At 50.5% G+C, this 27,679-nt stretch overlaps 1 protein-coding gene across 8 annotated transcripts in view; it reads right to left on the reverse strand.

Moving 5' to 3' along the window:
• Positions 1-27,679, reverse strand: part of CEMIP (cell migration inducing hyaluronidase 1) — a 159,619-nt gene that overhangs the window by 16,342 nt on the left and 115,598 nt on the right. For 6 of the 8 annotated variants that reach the window (XM_058542598.1, XM_058542597.1, XM_058542592.1 and 3 more), the window contains 11 exons: positions 24,496-24,671; positions 22,334-22,543; positions 13,271-13,476; positions 12,460-12,529; positions 11,494-11,622; positions 9,079-9,164; positions 8,002-8,133; positions 5,014-5,049; positions 4,777-4,932; positions 2,027-2,207; positions 633-848 (listed from right to left, as the gene is read on the reverse strand). In XM_058542598.1, coding sequence (XP_058398581.1) covers positions 633-848; positions 2,027-2,207; positions 4,777-4,932; positions 5,014-5,049; positions 8,002-8,133; positions 9,079-9,164; positions 11,494-11,622; positions 12,460-12,529; positions 13,271-13,476; positions 22,334-22,543; positions 24,496-24,671 — 1,598 coding nt within the window. The remainder of the gene's footprint in view (positions 1-632; positions 849-2,026; positions 2,208-4,776; positions 4,933-5,013; positions 5,050-8,001; positions 8,134-9,078; positions 9,165-11,493; positions 11,623-12,459; positions 12,530-13,270; positions 13,477-22,333; positions 22,544-24,495; positions 24,672-27,679) is intronic. The other 2 variants (XM_058542596.1, XM_058542595.1) reach the window with 2 other exon arrangements.

Consider the following 27,679-nt stretch of genomic DNA (forward strand, 5'->3'; position numbering starts at 1 on the left):
TAAACCCAACTTATCTGTTTTGGTAGGACTAGCTGTCACTTTGTTGATAAGTTGCATCCAAATTGAGGGAGCTCTAAGTATAAAATATACAGTGGATTTTGAAGACTTAGAACAAGAAAAAATATAAAGTGTCTCATTAATGATCTTTTATATTGATTACATGTTGAGATGACTATTTTGAGTCTACTGAGTTAAATAAAATGTATTGTTAAAATTAATTTCACCTGTTTCTTTTTCCTTTTTAACATGGGTACTAGAAAATTTAAGATCACGTGTGGCTTGCATTACACTTCTGGAGGACACAGCTGGTGAAGCACTTTACACGCACTATATGAAGCCAGCCCCAATTCCGATTTTACAGATGAGGACACTGAGGCACCAGGAGGTTCACTTGTCCAGGGTCACATAGTGAGTAAGTGCTGGAGCCTGACTGGAATCTGGGCACTTGACTTCAGAGTGCTCTTTTTGTAAGCAGAATGCTTACAAAGTGTTTTCACTTTGACTATTTGAAAACTCTATTGGGTGAGGAGGAAAAATAAAAAGAAGGAAAAAAAGAAGGAAAAAGAAGCGTGGGCTTGTCGCGGGAGTGAGTGACTGGTGACACCCAGGGAGGTGCGCCCTTGCGTCTGCACCTGTGCATAGCGCCCACTGCAGATGGCCCCTCTCCAGTCCGGGACGTTGATGCAGTCTGGGTGCCGGACCAGCCAGTTGTCATCCTTGGTGAGGTAGGACCCCGGGTACTCGGACACGGAGCCATCAACATCGTGGAACACCGACGTCTTATCCCCATCCATGTCCAGCTGATTGAACCAGGGCCCAGGCTCTCCGAAGAACACTCTGGAAGTAATCTAAACAGATCCCGGGAAAGTTAGGCTGGGCCAGAAGGTGCAGGGAAACTGCAGCCGTCATCAGGCCAAGGGGAAGTTTCCGATTTCCGCTGCCATTACAGACCAGCCAAACCAAAGATGCTCTCAGGCACTTGGGAAACGCATGGCTGACGTCACAGATGGAGCTGGAAAAACAGCCAAACGTTCACTGGGCCTCAACTCTCAGACGTCTGCTCACGGGAAGGTTGGCTGCTGTGGGTGACCCTGGAGGGTGCTCTGACACACGGCCAGAACACTGCAGAGATGGGAGGGGGACGTGGGAGTGTGTGTGGGTGAGAGAGAGGGAGGGAGAGTGAGACTGAGGTGGTGGGGAATGTTTGTATGAGAAAGTACACACACACACATGTGGGGGGCATGTGTGTGAGAGAGAACGTGTGTGTGAGTGTGTGGTGTGTTTCAGGAAGACAGTCTTTCAACATGAGCCCTTGGAGATTTCCATGACTGACCACTTTCAGGCCTTCAGTGGCCTGAGTAAAGAAATTAAGTAACTTAAGTTTCACATCTTTTCCCTCAGCCTGCCAGTAACTGGGCAGACAGGCAAAGGGCAGGAGCAGAGGGACGAGGAGGAGGAGAGGTCTGGGAACTGCGTAACCTGAAGAAAACGCACCAGGAGGTCTGGGCGGCCCAGCCTCCAAGGGCGCCCTCTGTCCTGATCTCCTCACTCCCAGATCTTGATCTGTCGGCTGTCTTGGGGAGGAGGCCCCTGTTTATTATGCCCCATGCGCAGGGGGAGATTAAACAGAGCATCTTCAGCAAAGATTCCTTTGGACACTGTTGGCTTTTTGGATTAATTGTGCCAATTCAAGTGGCCCGGTCACAGGACTCACCAGGTCAAAACCAAGACCCTTGGAGGAACAGCCTCGAACCTTGAGTCCAGCGTAAGGTTCCTGCTGAGGCTTGGGTGGGTTTTGGGCAGGGTGAGGGCAAGCTGGCATTTACCCAGACTTGACCTGTGGGGCAACCTAGGCTCGTACTTTTCCAGTTTGGATGCAGACAGAACTGGGATGTGGCCCAACCTACTTGGAGGAGGCTGTTCAACCCCTGTGGTGGTGGCAACAGCTCAAACTCCAGCTCCGGGGACTTGTGAATCACTGCCCCACGTCTGGTCTGCCAGGAGCCTGCCCTGCCGCCTCACTCACCGGGACGTCCTCAAAGGCGACACTGGTCACATTGTTGTGGGGGCAGCTCTGCCAGGCATTGTTCAGGCGAAAGGCCAGGGCGCTGGTGTGCCGGCCCTCCAGGGCTGCAAACTTGCGGAAAGTGCAGTTCTGGATGTTGATGGGGCCATCGTAGAACTGAATTCCTCGGATTGGAAAATTCCTGTGAAGTTAAGGAAGTCAGATGTCAGGCCAACCACCACATCGTGCCACCATGTTGTTTGTACCCTCTGAGGTGGATGGTGACAGAGACTTCCTGGTTAAGCCATTGTTGATTCCCACCCCAAACAACTCCCCCACTGCAGAACATTATTGATTCATTAATTAATTCACTGAGAAAGCATTGATGGACACAGTCGATGACAATAAATGATTGCTGGATGAATTATTGGATGGCTAGATGGATGAATAAATGAGTATCTGTCTAGTTGCTGGCTTGGGGTTTACAGGATATTCAAGCATTTTCCACAATTTTTCCATCCTATGAAGAGTCACTGGGTAAATACCGTCAATACTGCTGGAGAGGGCCAACGCTATGTCCCTTGGGAGAGTAGAGCCATTAGTCATTATCGCCTAGTCTTAGTTGCTATAACAGTTTAATCAGATGAAGACCCAGATAAGTTTCCTCTCTGTGAGTAAGCCTTTCGATTGGGAGGATGCTGGGTTTGGGAAACAGAGGGCAGAGGAAAGACAGAATGGAAGGTGATAACCATGTGGTAAAATAACCTCGATGTAACTTGTCAAGCATCCCTAGAAAAGAGGGCAGGCCCCCAAGAAGGCCCTGATACCCAGGAGGCAGGGACAGGATGCGGGAAGAGGCAGCAGATGGAGATGGAGGTAGGAGGGACTAAGGCTAACGGGTGACTTGAAACTCTTCCTTGGGCCCAGCAGGGGCTGGGTGCTCGGAGACGCCTCCCTCATCTGCCTCAGACTCCTGAGCAGGGCGTGGGAAGCAGGGGCCTTGGAGGGGCTGGCTGGGTTTCCTGGTGGACCTTCTTGGGCCTGGCCCTGAATCTCAGCTTGCTCATTCTTCAAGCCCAACATTTACGCTTTTACTAGTATCTCTACCTCTGGGCCAAGGCCCTCTCCTTCCACAGCAAACATAAAGAAGAAAGGGTAGAAAGAGGGAAAAGAAAGCAGAAAAGGGATCTGTCCATGGGGAGAGCCCACACTCTAGCCATCCCGTCTTCAACACTGGGGTCCCCTCCATTCAGATACAGATCCCTGAGGAAGACCCTACTCACACCAGTCTTGGCAATGTGCCTTCAGTGGACACCAAGGACTTCTTGTATTTCTGTATTTTTCATATTTGTAATTGGTTAACATCCTCACCTTGATCCCTTCTTGATTCTCATGGGGTAGATCTGTACATTTTTCCATTTAAGGTATTTCAGAGACAGCCCGTTCTTACTAGCTCTATATTTAAACTGTGGCTTACTTTTCCTTCAGACTCCAACCCAGGCCCATACGGGATGAATTACCCACGATTAGGACGGCACGGTCCCAGGTTCCTGCTCACAGACGTAGTTTGAGGAACCTGCCTGAGTCTGACAGAGCTGTCAGGCCTCCATAAACAAAGTCACCTCTGGAAGTCATCAGAACACTCCGGCCCTGGGAGGCTGATAACCTTCAGCAAAGCAACCCCAAATGTGCAGACCCAGAGTTGCTCATAAAAATGATCTGAAGGGACCGCTACATCACTTAGGTTAGACAGAAACAAGGGATTCTCTACAGCGTATGCCAAAGGACGCCATGGTTCCATCTGCAAAACCTTTTCAAAGATACACATGCCCTCAGGTTGGGAGTTTAGGCTGTGTCTTGCCTATAAAGGTAGGCATTATATTTTCCTAGAGAAAGAGAAGAAAGCTCAGGGGGGCAGGAAGGGCTGATCTCAGCACTCGGAGAACAGGGACCCCCATGCTGCTCAGAGCCTTGCTCTCCAGCTTGAATTCATATCTGAACAGAAACACCATCAGAAGGAGGAGAGACTGACCCAGGCTGTGGCTGAGGAATGGACCAAGTCCATTTGCTCTGTTAATTCTCCAAGTCACCCCTCCCTCTCCAATCACCCAGTCGTCAGAGCAAGCCCCCAACTCCTCAGGACAGCTCCACTCTTCTGTTGTTGAACAAATCTGATGGCTAGAAAATTCTTCCCTGCACCAAACCAATTTTAACCCTCAGGGTCCACGTAGAATGAGTTTCATCTTATATGCACGAGGCAGCCCCGAGAATGTATGACAACATCTCTCATGCTGTCCCCCAAGGACGATCTCATCTTCTGGTTGAAGATCCCAACCTGCATGTAGCATGACTTTGGGTTTTGTCCCCCTCCTGGTTATTCTCCTGTGAGTGTGCTTTGGCCTGAGTCTATCACTCAACCGTCCTCAGAAGTGGATAAAATGCTCCAAGTGGGTGTGCCGTCAGAGGAGAAAGGAACCCGTGGTCACTGATCCTGGACACCGAATTCCCACCAACGTGGCCCAGAACCACACTGTGCATTTTGATAGCTATGTCCCCTGAGTTATATTTAACACAGTATTTTGACTTCTCCCATGCTCGATTTCACCCCACTGCTGGTTAATCTCCGTTGTTTCAGTGATTGCTCTGACTAGTAGAGGACAGAGGAATTCATAGTCAACAGGTAGAAATCACATCCTAGCATCTTTCCTTCCATTGCTGCCACTTAGGCTAAGCCATGCAGAACAAGGAAGCTGCCATGGTTGCAAACCTACTGGCCTATAGGAAGGGTCCTTCCACTGTGGTCCAAGCCGCCTGGGCCCCAGATCCTGTTGTCCATCATCTCTGTCCCCACGTTGCCACTCTCACCAACAAACAGGCTGTTCTTTATCTCCTGCTTGGAGCCATCATCATACGGGAAGGTTCCACCACTGTAGAGAGAAGATCTCTGAGAAGAGATGTCCAGAGACAGCCTCCCACAGAGGGCTAAGCACAAGAACAGCTGCTCTTACCTGGCCAGGGTCAGGCCGATGCCATTGTCAGCAAACCTGGGACAAGAGCAGACAGTCAGAGCATGCTCTAGCTCCACATTCAGCGAAGTCATGGCAGGAAGGACCCTTCCCTGCCTGGAGTCATACTGTGGGTACTGTGTGGGGAAGGAGTCTTTCCATGAGTGTAGAGGGTTTCCTGAGGGAGCTGTGGCCTCTCCCATTCTGTATAATAAGGGGACATTCTAGGCCCCCTCCCACTCAGCGTCTGATGCCACCTTGCATTTGCAGCATGCAGCCTGGGCTCCATGAGCTTCCCTCTCCAGTCCATGCTCATCTGTGATTCCAGGGCTTCTGGGAGGTGGGGCCAGGGGCACGTGGAGGGCCTTGCCACTCCCAGGGCCAGCACTGGGTAAAGGCGGGCTATGTGGGTGCAGTTCCATTTCCCCTTAGCCATCCTCCCTGCTATGTCAGCTGTAGCAAGGAGGACAAATAGCACTGAGGTCCAAGTTTCCCAGAAGTCAAGCAGACGCTGGCCCTGAGAAGGACAATTACACTGTGGCCATCTCATCAGCTCCCTTTTGCCTCTGTCTCCTTTGAGGGTCAGGAGGAGCACACTTCTGGAAGGAGTCTGGTTGTGAGTGACAAGGGATGGCACAGAATCTGAGCTGAGCCTTGGGGCTGCCCTGCCCCAGACCCTAGGGCCAAAGATGTGGCTGCCTTCGTTCCCTTGTCCCCGGGGCAGATGTACCTGGGTCTCCTTCCGCCTGTTCTGTACACCCGCCAGGCTCCTCTCCTCAAAGTGCCATTCTCCCCGACACTCTCTGCTTCCTAAACTCCAGTGGCTTCAAATCGTCCATAAACCTAAGCCCAAATCCTTGCGCTTGTGCTCAAGGCCATGGGGAGTCCACTTTCCCACTGCTTCAGCCACGCCAGGCTGGTCCCGGTTGCCCCAGTGGTCTCTGGTTCCTGGTTTGCTCCTGCTTGCCCTGCTCCCTCTCCTCTGGGACACTTGCACTTCTCTCTCTCTCTGAAGCCCATCCAGTTCAGATCAATCATTCACGGCCATCTTCCAGGGCCTTGTGCTCTCCAGTTCTTTCCCCAAACTTCCTGGGTCTTGTCTCTCAGTCCCTTCATGGCTCCTCCTCACCGTTGCTGTCCCCCAGTGCTCTGCCCAAGGTCCTCTCATGCTCCACCATGTCCCTGGGGACCTCACAGAGACTCACAGCTTCCATCCCTGCTGGTCTGCTGCTCACTCTCAAATCACCTGCCCTTCTCGTCTGCTCTTCCAAAGTTTGGGGTATTTCCACTGAATATCTCAAAAGCATCTCAAGGTCAGCATGTCTAAAACAACACAATTATCTTCCTTCTAAGCCTGTTCAGGGTCCCGAAAGCTCGGTTTCAGCTAAGCTCTCGCCAGACTGTGGCAGTAGTATCTTAGTTGTCTTTCCCACCTCCAGGAGAGCCCCCTCCCACCCCCGCCTGCATCTCATGGTTGCTAGAGTGATCTTTCTGGAATGGACACAATGGCCAAATGTTCAAAGTCCTTGAAGGGATCCCCATCTTCTGTCAGCCCCTGACTGTGCCAACCCTACCCCTTGGGGGCCTGCCCCCTCGGCGCCAGCCAGATTCTGGGCTATCTCGAAGGGAGTCTGGCAGAGGGCTGGAAGATCCAACCCCATTGGCAAGGGCTTCACAGCTTGTCTTGCTGCCCCAAGTCTGGCACCCACTGTCTCTGTGGGTACTTGACCTCTTGGGAACCAAGATGTTCCCTGGCCTTGGAGCGCCGCAGAGGCTTGGCGCAGGTGCCGTCTGTCTTCTCCCCTCCTCACCTCCTGCAAAACCTCTCTCCTGGCGCCATCGGGCCTCTGCTCTGGGGATGAACAGCTCACCTCATTGACTAATACTTTGTCTTGCGGGAAAGCTCCTCCTTCGGTTGAGCTGGAATTTGCCCTGTGCCTATAAACTTCTGCCCTCCAGAGCCAATCAGAACAAGCCTGCCTCCTCATCCCCTAAATGCCTTCAGAAACCCCGAAGTGGCTCTCTTCTTCCCTTTCCCCTCTTCTCAAAACCCATGACCTCTCTGACCCCATGAAAAGAATGCCCACCCGTTTCTCTGCCAGTGACATTTCCTTTGCCTCTCCCAGCCACGTTCTGCTCTCTCTGGGGCTGCCTGGGGCTCCATCAGTGTCTGTCTCTCCCTGGCCTCTGCTTTTCTGAGCAGGCTTTCTCTCTCTCTCTCCCTGTCTTTCTCTCTCCGTGTATGTATGTGAACTCTGTGTCTCCATGTCCCTCCTCACACTCTTTCACTTCCTCTTCCTCCCTTTCACCTTTATTGCTCCTTTAATTGGTCACAATAAAATGGAGAAATACATTTACTTCCTATGTAGAGTTTCTGATCTCCGACTTTTAACACAAAAGGCAGACAAGGAGAACATTTCATGATATTCCTTTAAAACAAATCCCAACTCAGCGGCCTGTCCCTTCCGACCCTTGTCCAGCGTGGGCTAGTGGCTCCCCAGGGGGCCTTATATCAGAACTCAGGGTTCCTTGTCTTCTGTGTTTGGGCCTCGGAGTCCAATGAGCTAAAATTTCAAGTCTCAGCTCAACCACTTACCTTTTGGAAATTCACTGAACTGAGCCTCAGTTTGTCATCTCTAAAATGGAGATGATAATTTATATCTTTGAGAAACATGGTAAGAAACGCAACCAGGGATTCAGCACATAGTAGGTGCCTAGAACAGGCTAGTTTTTCTTCTTCTTCCTTCCTGTCGCTGACTGGCTGTGTGGCCTGAGAGAGCCAAGCTCAGTGACTATTTGGGGGCAAATCATGACCCACAGCACCTGGCCTTGTGGGCTGAAGCCATATGCTATTGTTAGGGTTTTTTGGGGGGTTCCTGCCTGCTGCCATTCTATGCCCCTGCCTGGTTGGGGGACCAGAAACCAAAGGTTGGTGTGTCTTGTTTCCTCTCTCTGCCTTGCTCTCATCTCTCCCCTGCCCGGAGGACTCACCGGCAGCTGTCCAGCCACACATCCCCACCGCGCAGCCAGGCCCCGTGGTCCTGGTTCTTGTAGGCGGTGAAATGCTTGATGATGGCCGGCTCCCGAGGCTTCAGCGGGTCAGCATCCTGGTGAGGGCTGTATCTAGAACACACACAGGTCGGGTGTTGGGGGGGCTCCTGAACAGACTCCCTGCTGGGCTGTGAGCTTCTCTCTGCTCACAGTGCCCTGGAAGACACTGACTAAACAGCAGCCGACTCACATCCCCTGGGCTCTGGAATGAGCTTTCTCAGCTCAGCCCAGAAGCAAAAGATCTTTTCTCTAAGGTCCAGCCTCATGCAGGCTACAGACACTTCACTTCTCTTGTTCATCTGCACCACTGAGGAGCGCTCCCAGGCAGCAGCAGAGCACAGAGGAAAGTTCAGACAGCCAATCCCAAACCCAGCCTGCGATGCTGCCCCACTAACCGGGGGACCCTTGACCGAGGGCCTTTTCTGGGCTTCTGTCTCTCAGCTACAAAATGGAGTGCTGAGCGTGGATGCTCACTGATGTCCAGTCCAGCAAAAGTTTTCCGGGGACATTATCATGTCACTAGTGTCACCCACTTGTGACGGAGACCAAGCAACTTGGTCTCGTTAAAGGGTACTGGTTTTCCTAATTGCCTTGAGGTTTTGACAGCACCTTTTAAAAAGTGGCCCCTGGCCTTCAGCTGAGCTCCAGATTTATTTGTAGGTACCACCTGCGTGTTCTTTCCCGTTAAATTGATGGTGAAATTCTTCCCTTCTTTTCTCTTCACCTTTTGCTCCCAGCCCAACCCACGGTGGCCCCAGCCACGCCTGTTGACTAACCAGGTATTGGCTTTTGCTGAGGGATTCAGAAACCTCTAGGAATTTCTACTTCCCTTCGGGTGCTGGAGCCTAAACTCTAATTCTGATTTTACCCCTCTCAGTATCCCCAGCAATTAGTTCAATGTGCAGGACATAGAAAGGGCTCAACAGATACCTAATGAACGAATGAATGAATGAACAAAGGGAATGGGGCTGAGTTGAGTGGTCACATGGAGTGTATGTGTTCCTGAGGGTTGATTACCTGGCAGAGATGATGGAGAGGAAGGGCCGTTTGTCCTTGGCAGAGGCCTCTGTAGTTTTGACTCCATTGTCTATGATCATGCCAGCCTGGGGAGAGGAGACATTCAGGGACACATTAGCTTCTACTGCAGACCCAGGCATCTTCTCACCCAGCCTCACTGCACATTCTTGAGTGTTCTGTTAAACCAGCTTTGCTCTCAGGATGCATTAATGGAAGCAGGGGGTCTGCAGTGAGGGAGGTGAAGAGCCTGCATTGTTATGCATTGCTCAGCTCAAATCTGGAATGTGTCCTCTTTGAGGTGCAGATGAGGAAACTGAGGTCTAGAGGGGTTAAGGATCTTGTCTAAGGCCACACAGCTAAGTCCATGCCCAGAATTCACACTGCTTTGGGCAGTTATGAGCCCAGGCCCCAAATCAAGGATGACAGGTATGCATTCTTGGGAAACGTGTCTGCAGAGATTTAATAAAATGCTAAACTTAAGTCTTGCCTTGGCCTTGGGCCAGGGGTCTGTGATCCTCCCACGGTCTTGTCTTGGTTCCTGCCTGACTCGAGGACAGAACCTCACTTTCTTATTTGGCTCCAAAGGTGGCACTTTGTCAGCCAAGGGTAAGTGGGCATTGAGGCAGCTGGAGGATGCTGCCCAGGGGGCACGTTCAGCCTTCCTTCATTCCTGGACTCCCGTGGCCTCTTAGGAAGGCTCCAGCTCGGGTTTCGCTTCTTTAGACAGTCGGAGGACACTCTGACCGTTGTATTCTTCAGCTGACTTAGAGCTAAGCAATAGTGATGCGAGTCAGGAGATGCGGAGCTAGACTCCCAGCTCTTCTCTGATGAGCTATGACTTTGGGTAAGTCATAGCTCTGGAGCCTCAGTCACAGCCTCTGTAAGATGGGCTGATAACACTGATTTCCCAGGAGGGCTGGGAGGACTACGTAAGCTAGCCCAGGGGCAGAGTCCCGGGACAGGACGCTCACACAGTGGATGTGGACTCAGGCTCACTGGGCGTGGACATCAGCGGGGGCTTCCTCCTCCACTCAGACAATGAATCAATCAGCTGGGGCTTCCTCTTGCTCCTTTCCTGCCCTGCCACCTTCCTCCAGGCCGCCCGTCCCCCTGTGCCCATGAGTCCTTGCCTACTTCTTTGTTGGAAACTATCCTCCCTCGCATATTCCTCCCCTTCCAACCTCTCCAAACAGCCATGTACTACGTGGCCACCCCTGCTCAGGGGAAGGCTTCTCAAGGGCGAGGTCTCAACAAGCAGCCAACATTCTCTCCACGGCTCTCGCTGCCCCCACAGCGGATGGCCCCTGTGCCTGTTCCACATGGCGACAGCTCTCCCAGGCCACGGCCCTCGGAAATGCCCATTCTGAGGTCTGCACTAACTCCCTCCTCTGTCAGGGTGAGGCTGTTGCCCTCCTCGCCTCTGTCCTCTCTCTGTGACACTATCCTGTCTTAGCTTCTGGGAGACGGGGTCTCCCCCTCTGCCCAGGCTGCCCAGTACTCCCACAGGCCCTTTCCCTCCCCCTCCTAGGTGCAAGTGCTGGTCTATCCTGAGATGATTTCTCTTCTTAACCGTCTTCTCCCTGGTTAAGCCTTTTTTTTTTTTTGACCCTGAATGTGTCTGTTGCCCTCTAGTGGGCCTCAGTTTCTTCATCCGTATCCTTAGGGATTGGACCAGAAGACCAGCCTTGACATTCGGGCGTCCATCTATGCAGTGCCCTAGGGTCCCCAAGAGCAGCGTCTCTGGTCTCAGCCTCGCTCCCAAGCTCCATTCCCGCGTCCCGTGGTCTTGATGCTGTCCCAACTGGGGGTCCTTGACACACTCGAGATCTCAGTCTCTTCCCCTAGCACCTAGCTTGGTTCTGGACCACAGAACTATTGATAAGTGACTGAGGGATTTCTGTTTTCCACCTGCCTCCTCAACTCTGCATGGACGGAGCAACCCATTTCCCAGGAACAAAACACAAGGGAACAGAGGAGAGGATGCTAAGGCTGCCTCCACCCTCCTTCAGAACCATGTCCTGATTCTCTCTAGCTTATGGGTCAGGCCTCACTTTTCACAGTCCACACTGCACCATCCCACCGAGTGAACTACAAAATCAAATTCAGGCGTCCAGCTCAGGAGGAGAAGGAGAAGCCCTCCTCCCGTCGGCTGGAGTGAAGGGGCATCTTGCTCATCTTTTGGTTCTAGCCGGATGCTAAGTCAAGGCCAAGGCAGGAGGAGCCACAGGAGATTCTTGCTAAGAGTGGCCAGTGGCCTGGGAGGCCTTGGAAGGCCGCTTCCTTTTCTTCAAGACCAGCGCTGGGAACGCAGTTGTCCCCGTCGTAGCCAAGTGGCCATCCCGGCTCTAATCATTTGCAGGCCTGGGAAGGCGGACTGATTGGCCGGCCGGGGAGGCGCAGTCTGCAAAGTCTTACCCGGTAGTTGGAATGTGCCCGGTTGTTATGGAATTTTCCCAGTGGGATGTGCTCCGAGTAACCTGGGGAGTACATTCCCACTGAGGGGCCCGTCGGGACGTGGTGAAAAATGAACCAAAATCCAGTTTCCTGTTAGGGGAAGGCACAAAGGGAAAGCCACAGAATCAGCACCAGCAAGCCCCTTGTCAGGGTGATTAGGTGGGGTGGGTCTAGTACCATCACCACCCATCCACAAACACAACTCCCTGTGGCCCAGTTCTTGAAGGAAAACAGCAAGAAGTTTGAGGCAAATGTATTTTGTGGGGTCCACCCTGACTGTTAGAACCCTTCATAGGGTCCTCCTCTATCTGCTTCAGAGTTGCTGCTGGGTTCACCACCTCCTCCTGACATAAGGGGAGGATTTTCCCTTTCATTCCACAGATATGGGAGCTGAGGCCCTGAGACAGCACCTGACTTGCTAGGGTCCCATGGAGGGTAAGCAGCAGGGAGGGGTGGCTAAGAGCAGGGCTGTGTAGACAGAATGCCATGTCTGTAACCCGTGCATGCCCCAGGGCACGTTAGCTCTCCCTGCCTTCCTGTCCTCACTCGTCAGGCGGTAGGTAATGATACCTACACCTCATAGGGTGGATATAAGAATTAAATTATTTTAGCTTAGAACACTGATGTGCCAGGCACTGTTCTAGGCTACAATAATTTCAATCTAATAATGAGTTATTACACGTACTTAGTACTTAGTGCTTAGTACTCATTAGCTATGACCACCAGTGTGATGAAGTGACAGAGCCATCACTTAAAATCCATACATCTGACTCCCAGTCTGGCTTTTTGCCTCTTCACTCCCAGCCTGACTGCATGGATAGCTAGACTCGGGGCTCAGGCACACATATTTCCAGGCTAGCCCCGGCCCTCTCCTCTCTCCCAACCCCCACCCCTACTTTCTGCCAAAGAAGTGATGTTTCTGCTCACCTCGGATCCTGCAGCAGCGCAGTTTATGAGGTTGTTGTTGGGATTGGCAATCCAGAAGGTGGACACAGCACTGCGGGGAGGGGAAGAGATGGAATAGTGTCATACAAAAGTCTACCAGCTCCCACTCTGCTGCATGGACGGGCCCATGTCAGGCAAGCTAATATCGGTTTGAAGAGCCTCTTATCAGTGACTTGAGAAATCCTTGATTTGTTGATCTGAAACCCAGTTTTCTTGTTAAACTGTGGTGCATTTAAGCACTTAAAATTTTCAGACCTTGAAAAGGGCATGGCTCTTTAAGGTAGAAGCGTTTGTGGGCAAAGTCTAAGATTGGCTCTAAAATAAATGTAAGTCAGAAGCACCAGGAAAGTGGCCATTTCTAAGGGAGAGGCCCTGGACTCAGAAGGGTGACCGCATAGGAAGCTCTCTCTGTCTCTGTCTCTGTCTCTGTCTCTCGTGTCTAGAAATGGATCAGTGCGGCTGGTGCCTACATGTACACACTGTAGGAGCCAAGGGGGCAGCCGCTCCCTCTCCTCGGAGGAGCACCGTGTGTGGCCTCAGGAAGAGCCCGAGGATGAGAACAGTGCTTTCCTTTGGACAAGAACCATGCACACGAGGCACACTGAGCAGGGAGAAGTAGAGAACATGTTCTTGCCCTTTCTCCAAGACGCTGAGAGCAGTACGGGTTGAGGCTGTGAGGTCCGAGCTGCTCAGAAGCCCAGGAGTGCAGCAGTCAGCTGCTCTATGTGCTCAGAGAGCCCTCCCCGGGCATGGGCCTGCAGCGGCATGTGGGCACAGAGAGGGAGGGGCTTACTTGCAGTCCTGCCTGGGCTTGGGGATGTACCCCGGATAGGAGTCTTCTGTGATCATCTTGCACATCTTGCTGTCACGGTCAGAGGGGAGGAGGGTTCCAGACTTGACAAGGAGGCCAAGACAGTGATCAAAGGTGTTGCGTTCCTCTGGCCCATCTTCCGTGAAGAAGCAGTGGCCCAAAGAGTTATATCCCACAACGTCCTTGACCTGCAGGGGTCAAGACAGGGGACATTTCCAATTCCAGCATCCAATTATTCACAAGCTCATTCATTTGACAAACATTAAACAGCATCAGCCGTACACCAGACCCAGGAGGAGTACTGGGGGGTTGGAGTTGGACCTGACACAGGTGTTGGGCCTGGGAAGGGTGGGGCAGAGGGATGGAGCAGTGACTTTAAAGTCCCTTCCAGCTGGAGGTGTTGGGGTCGAGGCTCTGTGGGGTGAGAAAGGGGACAAAATGTTAGATATGGGTCCCAGAGGAGACCATAGACTACGTCATGTGAGCCTACTCTGGTGAGGACACAGCAAGCACACAGCTGACAAGGACTTAACGTGAAGGGGTGGCATAGATGGGATTCCACTAGGAAGGTGATGGAGAGAGCTTCACCTGGGAGGCAGCATCTGAGCTGGGCCAGGCGGGCTTTCTAAGAATACTGGTGTTGATGTTCCTCACTGTGCCCTCACTTATGAATCCAAGCCAGCTTTGTAGCCCATCATGCACATCAAGCCACATTTGCAACCCCTGGGCTGAGAACCAGAAGAGGTTGTAAACTCCAGCTCTTCAATATCCTTCTTGGAATCACAGAGTCAGTGGGGGAAGCAGAAAGACCATTAAAGACATTGAGAGACCTGGGGTACAGTCTTAGCCATGCATGCAACCAGCATGGGGACCTTAGATAAGTCCCCCAACATCTCAACTCACTTTCCCTGCCACAAATGAAGGACTCCAACTCCATGATCTCTGAGGCCCCTTTTGGGTCTGAATCCTATGAACTCATCAATCTCAGAACTAAAAGGCCTCAGAGGGCCTCTAGCCTGAGCCTTACCTCTTCTCCAACGACAGACTCGGTTCGCAAGCATCCCTGACAAATGGGCATCCTGCTCCATCTTGAACACCCCAGAAACAAGACACTCACTACCTCACAAGGTGGCCTGTCCATAGCAGGACACTGAGGATGGCAGAAACACCTCATTTATCTTGACTGAGATCTTCCATCCACGTCCTCAGGCCTGGGTTCTGACTGCCCAGTGATGTCACCCAACAAGGGAAGCTCCTGCTGCCAGGACATCAATTCAACCCACACCTAGTAAGTACCTCCCATGGTGCCAGGCCCTGGAAAGTCTGTATACCACCCAAAAACAATGCCATCCTCAGGACTGTTAGCATTTCAAGGGGCTGTCCTGGGCCCTGGGAGATGTTGAGTAGCATCCTTGGACTCTACCCACCAGATGCCTCCCTCCTCAGTTGTGACAACCAAAAATGTCTTCAGATATTCATTGCCAAATATTCCACTGGGGAGGGGAGTGACAAAACAGCCCCGACTGAGAAGCACTAATCTAGGGTAAACACACCAGTTCCCTCCAGAGTCTTTATATGACAAAGTTTGCCTACTCGCCAACTCCTGGGCAGCCATGCTCTGGAAGCATCCAGAATCTGGACCCTTCATGTCCCAGCCTCGGGCTGGGCTCTTACACCTTTTAATCTTGCTTAAGTCTTACACAAACCTATAGTAAATTTTTTTTTAGAGATGAGGAAAATGAGACTCAGATAAGTTAAGTGATTTGCCCAAGGTCACACGACCCATGTGTGCAAAGCCAGGGCTAGAACCTCAGTTTTCTAGTTGGGTCCCTTCACCTCGTAAGGGAGGATCCAAACATACAAGCTTCCCTGCTCCAGAGAGGCTCTCTATTCTCTCAGACAAGCAGCTCTCCCTGAACCTTTGGTGAGAGGCAAGGGCGTGATCTTAATCCTGTTCAGTCCCTCAGTCAGCATTTCAGTCAATACCATGGCCATCCAATGGGCCTGCTCCCTTTTCTCCCATGATAGTCTGTTATAAGTAGCCTAGAAAGACGAGCATGGGAGGACAAGGCTCAAGCTGGCAGGGACATCTGAGAGCAAGTTCAAGGCCTTCACTTTACCGAGGAGGACACAGACGCTCAGAGAAGGAATGCCCATCAACTTCATGGTGGAGCCATGTTCAGACCCAGGCCTCCTGCCTCCTCCTTGTGGCTCCTTTAAAATCCTACGCACCCACTTGCCCACTGTCTGGATCACACTTTGGGTAGCCCTTCCCTGAATGCGAGTGAGTAATGAATTAGGTACACTTTTGTTCTAACAAATGCCTGAGGAAGAAATTCCCTCCAGACTCTTAAAGTGTACTGTGGAGAGAAAAGGAAGAAAAATAAGACTGTTTACTGGGTGTCAAATGTTTTACACACATGATCTCATTTAATCCTCATCACAACTACTATTACCTTTCTACAGATGACACTGTTGCCCAAAGTCACTTCCCTTGCAAGGACAGAATTGAGACTTGATTCTCTATCCGTCTAATTCCATAACTTGTGTCCTCATCAATTCTCAAAAGCAACAGAAAGAAACAAAACCCTCTCATCTTGGGCTGTGTTTCATTCTTCTCATTAGGAGTGAGGTGAGGATGGCATATAGAGTCAAGAGAGAAGCATGATAAATAAGAGAGAAGAAAGCCCTGGGTTGGGAGTAGAAGACACAAGTTCAAGTCTTGGCTCAGCCACAAACTTGCTGTGTGACTTGCCTGAGTGTCCCTGTGTGACAGGGTGACTTTTAAACTCCTTTTCAGCTCTATTTTACAATTGTTCTTCCTTAGAACACTTCCCAGAATTAGATATCTAAACTGTGACATCGCTTGAGATAGATAGATAGCTAGATAGATTGGTAGGTTGTAGCCAGATAAACAGACACATACATACAGATTTATAGGTGGCCACCATGTACCTATGGATGCTAACCAAAAGTAACGTGTAAGCTCCCTGCCTTTCTCTTACACAAATTGTATTTTTCCCTTTCCTCTTCTGGACATCTTCTTCCCTGTTGATGGTTGACAGTCATGAAATTGACTCCTGAGAGCTGTTTTAAGTCTTCGACTGTTGTTAGGTGGTGTCTACACATGAGACTGTGGAGGAGAAAAGTCCTCAGCCCTCAGGGACTGCTTCCGTGAGGGTGACCATTTAGTTCATCATCAGAATCAAGACATTTTTGGGAGTGAAAGGGGTGCTATTAGTGATTAAGCTGGGACAACAGGTATAAAATGGAACTGTCCTGTGCAAATGGGGATACAAAGTCACCCCAATGGTAATGACGTCCACCATCAACCTGTACACGGCAAGAAAAAGAAATTGCTGTTTAAAACAAACAAATGCAAACAGAAATGAACTATACCTGTTTCTGCCTTCTCGGGTGGGTGCGATATAATTCATATTAGCGAGAGACTTATCAACAAATACGATCATATTAAAAGGAAGACTGTAATTTCCAAGCTTCTGCCATTTATTTTTTATTTTTTTGAGCTGCTAAAGAAAAGATCCTTGGAGTAGGAGGTAATTTGTTTTGCAGAGTGTGTTAAGGAGTGTTTGAATATGCAAATAGAAGCTGGGGAAAGGAAACAGAACCAAATCACTCTGCCTAATAAGGAAAAGAATAAGTTTCTAAGGCAGCCCTGGAAGAGGCAGAGAGGCAGCGAGAGAAGGAGGTGAGAATTCCACCACCAGGTTGAGGGAGGGGAGGGCTGAGGGACCAGTAAGAAAAGAGGGACCTGTTACCCATTTGCCATTGATTTCTGTGCTGATCTGTAATGGACTCTTGCCCCGTCCCCATCTCTTACCCTAGTCTGCCAGTAGAGGCACTGGCCAGTGACACTTTTGGGGAAATCAAGGACAAGAGTCTGGGTTCCTCACTTGGGCTCATGTGGGAAGGAGAGATGAGAGAAGCTACATGGATCAAGAAGTGGGTGAGACTGCGAATTCAAGAAAGTGGAAAAAGGGAAAAACAGAAGCCTTTCCCACGTTTCCCAGAGCTTCGAGGTTGGGAGAGAGGGCAGTGGGTTTCCTGCCATCTACCCATCTATGTATGGGGCTCCAGCCATCTGTAGTAGAATGTCACAGGAAGGCTGTCTCCCTAGGGCTGAGGGCTTGGAGACCTACTGCAGTCCACATATGGCGCTCCCTGGAGGTGCGCAGGGCAAACCTGCATAGCCACATGTGGCAGCCTGTTGGGGACATCCTGGTTTCAAGCATTTGGTTGCTCTTGGAGGCATTTATATCAAGGATAACACATTTTGAGCAGTGCAAGAGGTGGAAATGAAGGAAAGGACACATTTTCTTCTCCCACCCACACTCTGCCCAAAAAAAGGAAAGGAGGAGAAAACAAAATTGGAGAATCCATATTGGAGTCTTTTCTACCTTCCTCAAAAGTACTAGAATGGATTCATTGTGTTCCAGGAGGGAACAGGAAGGTGATGCCGCCTGTGTCCTGCCTTAGAGCTCAGAAACACACACTAAGTGTGAGCCCATCTTACATGCCCAGCTCTCTAGCCTGCAGAGAATGCGCGGTGAAGCCTTCCTCTGAAGGCAGGCTTCACCCTACATCGGCCAGCATCCTGGAGCTTTGGTGTGAACCACCCAGTTTCAGGTAGAACACCATGGATGGTGTCAATATAATGAGAGGCATTTCCCAAACTCTTTTCCATAGAACACTAACTCCATAAGATGCAAAAGTTGTCTGAAAAAAAGGGCTTTGTGTTTAAATGAGTTTTGGCATCACTAGGATAATCAACATTAAATGTGTTTTCACTGCAAGCCTTGACTGTGCTAGCAAGGGGAGACCTACTAGGTCTCATGGGACCAGTGAGGTTTACACAGATCACAATCAGAGAGGCATAGTGATAAGACTACTTAATATCATTGCTAAGATATCACATACATTTTCTGGCTTAATCTTCCCAAAAAGCCTTTGAGATGGGTTCTATCATCATCCTCACTTTACACAGGAGGAAACTGAGGCTCAGGAAGTGTCAATCAGCCCCCCAAGTTCACACCGGCAGGATGAGAATGCAGGTCACTGTGACTCCATCCTCTTTAACCTCACTGTCCTACTGAGCCTGCAATAACAGCCTCGATGAGAGAGAGTAAGGAGTCGGATGACGAGGGAGAAGGGGGAGGTGGGTTTGCTGAGGAGGAGCTTGGTGGTGAGGTGTGGAATGACATCACTGAGAGCCATCACCAAGGCCCAGGGGGGCAAAAGCTGAGAAGCCCACACTTTTGTGAGTTATGAGAGGAGTGAGAAGTGGGTGTTGGTGGAAATGTCAAGTTGAGACCACTCATTCCAAAAGTTGGTGTTGAAGAAAGAGAAAAAGCAAAGGCAGCTGCCCCGGGTTGTGGAGGGGGGGGAGCGGTGCAGATGTTCGCTGAGGATGGAGGGTACCAGAATGTGTCTACAGGTGGCAGGCAGGGAGGAGCCCACGGGGAGGGGCTGCCCAGGACACTGGGATCAGCTTTAAGGCACCTCTCAGGTCTGCACAACTAGGAACCTCTCTTTCCAATGAACCAGTGACTGCCCGTCTGGAGTTTAAGGCATCTCCAGATGGGAGAAGGCATTAGGGAAAAGGTACCCACGATGCTACTGAGTGGCCTCTACATTCTAAATTAGAATCAAGTCTTTGTATTTGGCCTCCTTTCATCCCCTCAGCTAAAAACATATTTCTAAACATAGTCAGCCATTGGTAAATCCTTCAAGCCAAAATGAAGGGAGCTAACGTAAAATACTGATGGAGCGAGTCCAGCTCCCGAGGCAGCATTTCTGAATGTGGCCCTCTCTGCCCCAGTGGTGGGGCATTTATAGGGTAAGGTGCCAATCCATAAACCCCAGCTCCTATCCAGAGATGTAGCTCTTAGGGAAGGGTAAGGAATGCACTCCTTTGTGGCGCTGCCTCTTTGGCTCAGAGAGTTAGAGGCCTGCACTTCATCTAGATTCTAAGCCACAGCAATTTTGTTTCACCTTGGGAAGGCTACACGGGCCGGCAGGCTCCAAACCTAACCCACCAGCTTGGCCATCAAGCACGGCCCTGAGCTGAGCGTGGTTGGAGTCCCATGTGGCCAGCAGGAGAAGGCTGCAGCTGGCTCCCCGACCAGGCCTGTGCAGGGCACCTGGGCGGCCTGGTGTCTAGAAGACACCCAGGGAGCTGACAATGTTCCCTCCCAGTCTGGTGGTTGGCATCCTTGGGTCCAGAAAGGAGGGAGACTTTGGTCTGCAGGACAGCAAGGGTCTTCTGGTTCCAAGAAGTTGTCCAAGGCTGTAGCTCTAAAAATCTGACTCTACCGTGGGTGCAGCTGACCATCCGGCTGCTCCAGATGAGCCAGTTCCGTGCACCGCTCCTCACCTGCTGCCTTCCCTCCTGCTCCACACATCTCTCCCTGCTCTGCCCATCTGCGTTAACTGGGACTCCGGCCTCGTGCTAATTCTCCCAGCCTCTCTCCAGCCTGCATTCCCAATGAGATGCCCCGATGAGTGCCCCGAGAGCTGGATGATCCTGGCCCGTCCTCGGTGCTCCTGCCCTGCTTCCCCCATATGCGCCCGTTCCTGCGGCTGAGACCTGGGCTCGTGGCTCTGAGGCAGCTCTGTGATTATGAAGTTGGCCAAAAGCATTTCAAACGTGTTTTCTAACCGAACAACCCAGAGAGGTAGTCACCATGCTCTCCATAGCACACATGAGGAAACTGAAGAGCCAGGTGATTAAGTAGCTTCCCCAAGGTCACACGGCAAGTGGGTGGGCAAGCACAGCCACACTGTGTGTGTGTGTGTGTGTGTGTGTGTGTGTGTGTGTGTGTGATTGCCTTGAGATTTAGAACAGATTCCACTCAAAACGGTCTGTAATTACAGGCTTCTAGTAATCATAATCTCTTTCTCTTGACTAATGTTAAACGTAGGTGAATTTAAGCTAAATTTAAGGACACAACTTTAGAACAAACGCTTAAGGCAAGTAAAGCTCCTCAGACTCAAGCCTGTTATCTTTCTTCACCAATTCTTGTTCCTTTCACCACGTATTCTGGGCTTAATCACCAACCTGAGGGAGAACGTCTATGATTCCCTTCATGCATTCACTCAGCAAACTGCACGAACAGGACAGACCAGAAGCCTGCCCAGGGCCGAGCGTACTGGCCTGGGCTTAGCAGTCTCCACGTCCTTCACTCACTCCTTGCATCAACCACATAGGATAGGCAGCAGTGTCCTCCCCATTTCACAAAGGAGGAAACAGAGGCATGCAGAGGGAAAACGTCCGGCCCAAGGTCCCACAGCTGCTAAGTGGCAGAAGCCGGATGGGCCAGAGCCCAAGCTCGTCCTCGTCCTCTTCTGCATCCCTGAAATTCTGAATTGATTGTATATCCTGCTGTCTTTCTGCTTCAGACAGAAAACATTCTCCTTTGCTTCTTCCTTGAACTGTAAAAACATCCCATGTCTTCCAGCAACTGCTCTAGCCTCAGCCCTCTGACCTCTTGCTGGGGAGACTCGCCCCGGTTCCTGGGCAACACCTCCCTGCGAGCTGCGGGCAGGGCACTATCTAGTCTCCCCAGTGGCACTGTCTAGTCACCTCATGGCCCTGTGTGTTTGCTGTGATTTCCCCACTTGACCGAGGAGGGAACCGAGGTTTAGAAGGTTAAGCAACTTGCCCGAGGTCCCACAGCTCATAACCTGTGGACCAAGCCCTTGAACCAGGCCCTTCTAGACGGGGCCTCGAAGCCCATGCTCTCTCTCCTATTCTCAGTGGGATTTTAAATCGAGCATTTAAAACACAGAGACAGCAGGCAGTCTTTCATAATATGAGAGTACACTGAACAGAATGGAAAGTGGCTTCACCAACAACATGCTGACAAGGCCCCCTCGTCTTCCCACTACCACACGCCTGGTGGGGAGGTTCACTGTGTGTGTTTAAAGCAGGGGTCACAAACTAAACACCCATGGGGGCCAACAGGCAATGAGATGGGTGGCTCCGGCCTGGCTTTGCAGGGCGGCCACAACTCCGCCCCAGTCCACTGCTGCCTTGCAGGAATGTGGGTCTAGTGCCACCAACTCAAGAGAAGCCAGGAATCCAAATTTTTATGCGAAATCTCAATTTTTAAATTATGGAAACTCATTCAAATGTTTCTTTAAACGCTGTTTAAGCCAAACAAAACACATCTGTTCACAGGGTTCAGCTCACAGGGTATTGCTTTGTGAGATCCGGTTTTAAAGTTCATAGAGGATATAAGTTTAGTCCATTTAAAGAAAGTTCAGTGTAGTGTAAAATTATCAGTCTAGTGTAAAAAATTATCAAATGTTTCTCCAAACACTGCATTAGCCAAACAAAACACAAGCTGGATTCAGCTGGCAGACTGCCATTTTGTACTGTCCAGTTTTAAAAGTTTATAGAGGATACAAGTTTAGTTCATTTAAAAAAGGATCAATTTAGTGTAAAAATTATCCGTTCAAATCAAGACAAGCCTCTGACACATACGCTGATTTGCTAATGAAGGCTTTTCTCCCAGCAGCACTTGCTCTGAAGGACACTTGGTTCAACAGAAGAAAAGAGCCCATTGCTTGCTAACACTGCCTCAAGTCTGTTGGGAAAAGGCCACAGCACAGAGTCTTGGCACAATCCCCCTTGTCTGCAGTTAGCAGATCTGTCATGCCACGCAGTCACAGAATGCTCCTCAGATTTCCCATCATTCTGGTGAGGCGCAGCAGGGACCAGACTCCAGTGACCACTGCAAACTAATTACTCACCCATCTCTGTAGCTTGGTGCCCTTTGGCAAGGATACAGCCTTATTTTCTCCTTCTTCTTTTGTTGGTAACCTGCTCTCAATTGATATCGTTCTAAAATCTGAGCTAAGGGTGGTTCAACCCCCAATGGCCCCGGACTAAGTGACCAGATCCAAACATCCTTCCAGTGCTCATGGTCCCTGGGCCCAGCAGTGAGTTGACGGGGATGGGGGAGGAGAGGAAGGGATGAGGGAGCTCTAGATCCTTTGCTTCCCCAGGAACCAGGCGCTTACCAACAAGCCATTGGAGCCGTGGACGGTGACGCAGCGAGAGAACGTGTGGTGGATGGAGAGGTCCCTGACGTACGTGGGTGGGTCGTAGCCTCCCTTTTCATCCACATCACCCACCAGGTGGAAGTGAATTGGGTACTGACCCAACAGCTGCTGCCCCATATGCTTCAGCTCGACGCCCTCCAGGTGTGCTGCCTTAAATCCCAGTGCAAACTGGGAGAGGAGAGCTGAGGGTCAGAAGGAGTTCATGAGGTGCTCCCTGACCCCCCACACTGGTGCCCACACTCCAAAAATGCACACATGTTGTCCTCAAAGTGCTTCATTAATCCCCACCTTGGATACTCAGCAAATCAAAGTTATTCTCTGCAAACGAGTTAAGATGCCTCGCCCTTCTTACCCCAAGGAAGGAAAGGCACTGCTAATAACATAGGGATGTTGCACAGCAATGAACTGCTTGGAATCAAGAAGTGCAGAGGGACCAAGCAATAGTTGGGGCTTGCTTCAACCCTCTTTTCCTGCCTCCTAAGCCAGTGAGTGTTATGATGAAGGCATACCTCTGGAGGGAGGCTCACTAAAAGCATGCCCTAGGAGGGTTGGGGAATCCAGGACAGGGTGGACCGTGGGGCAGAAAGAGCCTGTGCCACGGTCCCCCATCTGAGCACCTCTCCTGGGGGAGTGAGGGGATACTGAGCTGGGAGTTTTCATGAGCCCATGACTCCGGTAGCCTGTGTGTGAGTTGTTGGGTACTCCACATGCTTACTTTATAGTACACCTGGAGCCATTCCCAGCTTGCTCAAGGGAACCACCTGACCACACTGAGTGCCTGCACTTCAGGAGCTCAATGTAAAAGCACAGTCTGAAATGACTCTTGTCAAATGTTGGGCTCAGCCAACTTCTACTAGAGAAGGATGATCTTAAGGACATGTTAACCATTCCTTCCAAAAATAGGTGTCAACTGGAATGCCAACTCCAGTAGTGGTGCCCTGAAAAGCTGTGTTGAGAATAATTCTGAGGCCTAGTTTGGGAAAAGTGGGGAGGAATGCTCTGAGCACTAAGGGATTACTCTCAGAACTGGAAATGGGGTTGCAGCAGCTTGTGTGACACAAATCTGCTATTTCTGCTCTAGTCTCTCTAACAAGTTTCTCAACCGTGGACAGTACCGCCACTCCAGCCCCCAGCCCATCCTCATAAACTGACTGCAAATACGTGTAAGTGTTTTTGGTGGTTGCAATGACTAGGGAGCACTACTAGCACTTAATGAGCAGGGACCAGGGATGCTAGAAATCCTGTAATATAGGCCAGCAAGACAAAAAATTGGCTTACCTAAAATACCAGTAGGGCACCCATTATGAACTCTGTAAGTTTCACTTCACTGTTCTTTTCAGTTAGATTACCAGAAAGTCGTATCCTTAAAGCCTATGATTTTAGCTTAAGAGAATTGTCTTCACAAAACTCTAAGATACTATTAATCTATCAGCTTAATCCTGATTCACTGAAAGCAATGGCCACGTGAAGAACTTTTGGGTGTCTTATGCTATTCAATATGACAGATAAAGCCACTTTATATGCAGATGCAAAAGAAATTCTTCTTTGAGCTTAATACCAGGAAATGTGAGCTCCAATGAACTAATATCATTTTTCTTTATTGCGCAGTGAGAGCTCTGCAGCTCATTGTCCCATCACTGCCTTGATTCTCCACCAGGAGACTCACAGGTAAATTTAATGCTAGAACTTCTAGTTCCTCTTGCCTGCTAATCATTTATCTGTATTTTAATGGCTCTATTGTGAACGTGACTTTCTGTGAGTTAAATGCCAGTTCTTTTAGAAAGTGATCAGGGTTAAATAATGAAGAAAGGGAATGAAAGCAATGATTGGGGTTGAAAATCATGAAGGCAGGGAGCACAGTGTGACAGGTGCCACATGCCTGGGGAGTCAAGAGACGTTCCCAGGTTGGCTCCATCACCTCTCTCGTTGCCAAGTATTGACAGGCAGAACAACATGCCAATGGATAATACATAAGACTCCTCCAACTTCCAGAAGGTATTCTTCCCTTGGTCCTACCTCCTACTCCTCCATCCTCTTCCCTACCAAGAGCTCCCACCCACAGGCTGGCATTGTGGGAATTCTCCTGGCTGGGTTGTAGCCTCAGCCAGGCAGACTCATACCTTGATGTGGCCTCCAAAGGTATCAAAGTCAAAGAAGTTGCAGATGTGGTTGCTGTAAGGGTAGCATTCATCCTCCGTCTCCCCCATCACCACAATGTTCCGGCTCAGGAGCCCGACCTCGGCTCGCATGTCCACGCCATCTATCTCCTCCCCGATGTGCAGGTACACTGGTTTCCCTAGGGCAGAGAGGGGGAAAAGTGGGAAGTCAGAGGTACTGCGTGTGCCACTGTGTTCCAGGCCCCTGCCAGGTGCTTCCACCAGCTGCTTATGTATCAACATGACCTGTGTGCACGGTGCTCCCCATGGTCCTTGGTCCCATTTTATAGAAGAATGAAGCTCAGGGAGGTGAAGTTACTTGCAGAGCCAGGATTCACACCCATGCATGCTTAGGTCAGAAGCCCACACAGCTTCTGACAAATAGCAGAAATGGCTATTTGTCCCCCAATATCTGTTCCTTCTTCTGCTTTTGGCACTAGAATCTCCTGCATTTTAGCTTGGCACATGGCTCCCCAGAACAACCACATTCCCCAGCCTCCTTGCAGTCCGGTGTGGTCATAAGATGAACAGAAGTGATACGTGCAACCTTCGGGTGGACCCTGCTCTTGCTCTTTCCCTGGGGGCTGGAATGTGGACATGTACCGATGGGTCAGCCTCGCCCAGCAGGTGAGAACCATGCCCTAGAGATGGTGGAGCAACGAGAGAGAGGAAACCTGGCTCTGGATGAACCCACAGAGCTGATGTCCTTGACTGCCCACCAGCTGGGATTCTTATGGGCACAACACAAACCCCATCTCTCTTTAAAGCCACTGCTATAAAGCAGTGCAAATCTGTATTCTGTTGGGTAGGCAAATCAGTGTTCTACTTTCCTCAACCTCATGTGCAGTGTGCATCTACACTGGATTTTCTAGAAAGCCAGATGGGAGCTTCTGTGTCCAGCACTGTGGCCAGGTTTGGGGTGCCTCTGTGGTGCCACTCAGAACAGTGGAAAAGAGCTTGCATCCCACTCTATATTGACCTCATTTTGACCTCCCTCCCTCCCCCGGCCTTGGAGGAGAGGATGCTCTCTCTCTTGTACCACTGACCCTCAGCTCCACACCTTCCCATAGTCTCAAAGTTCTTAACTCCAATAGCCAGCCCTTTCCAGTAGTTTCATTTCTTCCCTCATTTAAGTTACTTACGTTCTGTTTTCAAACTCATCTAGGCCTTCCAATCCTTAAAAAACTAACAAACAAAAGATCTTTGTACCCGACTGCACTACCCCTTCTAGCTACTGTCAGTCTCCTTCCCACCATGGCCAGAGTCCCTGAACTTGTGGTCTGTACCCACCCCCTCGGTTTTCCCTCTACTATCTCCCTCCCACCACTCCGCTCAGTCTCATCAGATCCACTTGACTTCTCCCTTCCAGTCTCCTCCTCCATCTGTGCAGCAAATGCACCTTAAGAAAGGTGCAGGGTGACAAAAGCTTGGAAATTTGGAATTGTTTTTGATTTACAGCCCCAATTTTGCCTCCACACAATCTCAAATTCTTTTCTGGAATAAAGACATCTTAGCCTGCCTCTAAATTTGGCTTGTCGCTAAGACTGCTGACCTGGCTTGTAGGCACCGTCTCTTCCATTCGAGGATGCAATTACAAAAAGCAGCAATCTCTCATGTGGATTTGCAGCCTGAACCACACCACATACACCACATAGCTTTTCACCTTGACTTGAGCAACAGAGCACACACCTCAGCCCCAAGACACGGCTAGTGCCCACATGCAAAGGCCGTGGTTATACTAAGCCCTAAGCAGCAGCCACCGACAGTGACCTCGCTCTGCTGTCTCATCCACAGGAAGAGCCGGCTCCCCTGCCCACCCCTTCACCCGGCACACGTCCTGTGGGTGGGTCTGCAATATTTCTAAGGATGTCTATTGTTTTGGAATTCTGCAGACTCAGGGAGATGGCAGTTTCTTTGAAGCATCTTAGTTCAAGATGTGAAACTGGTACGTGGCAAAGCTGAGAAAACATCCCTTTTGGAATTGGCATTAGCTTTCTGTGGCTACTATAACGAATTACGACAAACGTAGTGGCCTAAAACAACAGAAATTCATTTTCTTATAGTCTTGGAGGTCAGAAGTCCAAAACCAATCTCACTTGGTCAGCAGTTAGGATGTTGGCAGGGCTGGGGCCTTGCAAGGCTCCAGGGGAGACTCTCTTCCCGGCCTTTTGCAGATTCCAGTGGCCGCCTACATTCCTCAGCTGGTGGTCCCTTCCTCCTTCTTCAGTGGGGATCACTCCACCCTCTGCTTCTGTCATCACATCACTTTCTTCTCTGTCTCTGACCCTCCTGTGTCCCTCTTATAAGGACCCTCGTGATTCCACTGGGCCCACCCACATAATCCAGGACAATCTCCCCTCTCACAAGCCTTAACTTAATCACAGCTGCAAAGTCCTTTTTGCCAAGTAAGGTAACATTCACAGGTTCTGAAAATTAGCATGTGGACATCTTTGGGGGCCATTATTCAGCCTACCATAGAGTCCTTCCTAAAAAAAGTCTCAAGTGTGAAAAAAATTAACTTTACAAAGTCTGTTTATTATAATGCACTCATCCCCTGAGAAATCTGACGCCAAAGGCCTGTGCCTCCTGCCAAAGGGTCAGGAGTGGATGCCATGGGTGGGGGCTCTCAGGAGTTTGGTTGCATCCAGGGTTCTGACATCAACCAGAGGAGAGAGTTTGAAACAAGGTAGCTTTGCAAAATGCGGGGGCCTATTCCTCCAGCGCATCCCACTGTGGCCTCCGGTTTGGGTCACAGGGCCACGTGGCAGTTTTACAGTTTTAAGGTCCAGGAGCAGGGTCCCCTCTGGCCACCTGTATGGAAGCCTCTTCTTCCATCCCTGGCTGCTCTCCTGCCCATTGGCTCTGGGGCCTTTACAGGCACACCAGTCACGGGGCCTTATAGGGGGGTCCGGGGCTAGAGTCTTTTGCAAAAAAATTGCACTAGGTTCTGAGAGGCCCCAGCTGAGGCAGCCAGACAGAAGGCTGCACCTGGAGCAGCGTCCAACTGCTGGTAAGGAAGGAGGCTCGCACACAGGCCGCTTTAAACACCCCACGTCCAGCAGCTGATACACTGAGGATGGACTGTAATCCTGACTGAGAATCTGGTCCAGAGGGCTTTCTGCAGTCGCTTCGGCCAGCTCCCTCACTT

This window comes from Diceros bicornis, chromosome 5 (assembly GCF_020826845.1).
Source record: "Diceros bicornis minor isolate mBicDic1 chromosome 5, mDicBic1.mat.cur, whole genome shotgun sequence".
Classification (NCBI taxonomy): domain Eukaryota; kingdom Metazoa; phylum Chordata; class Mammalia; order Perissodactyla; family Rhinocerotidae; genus Diceros; species Diceros bicornis.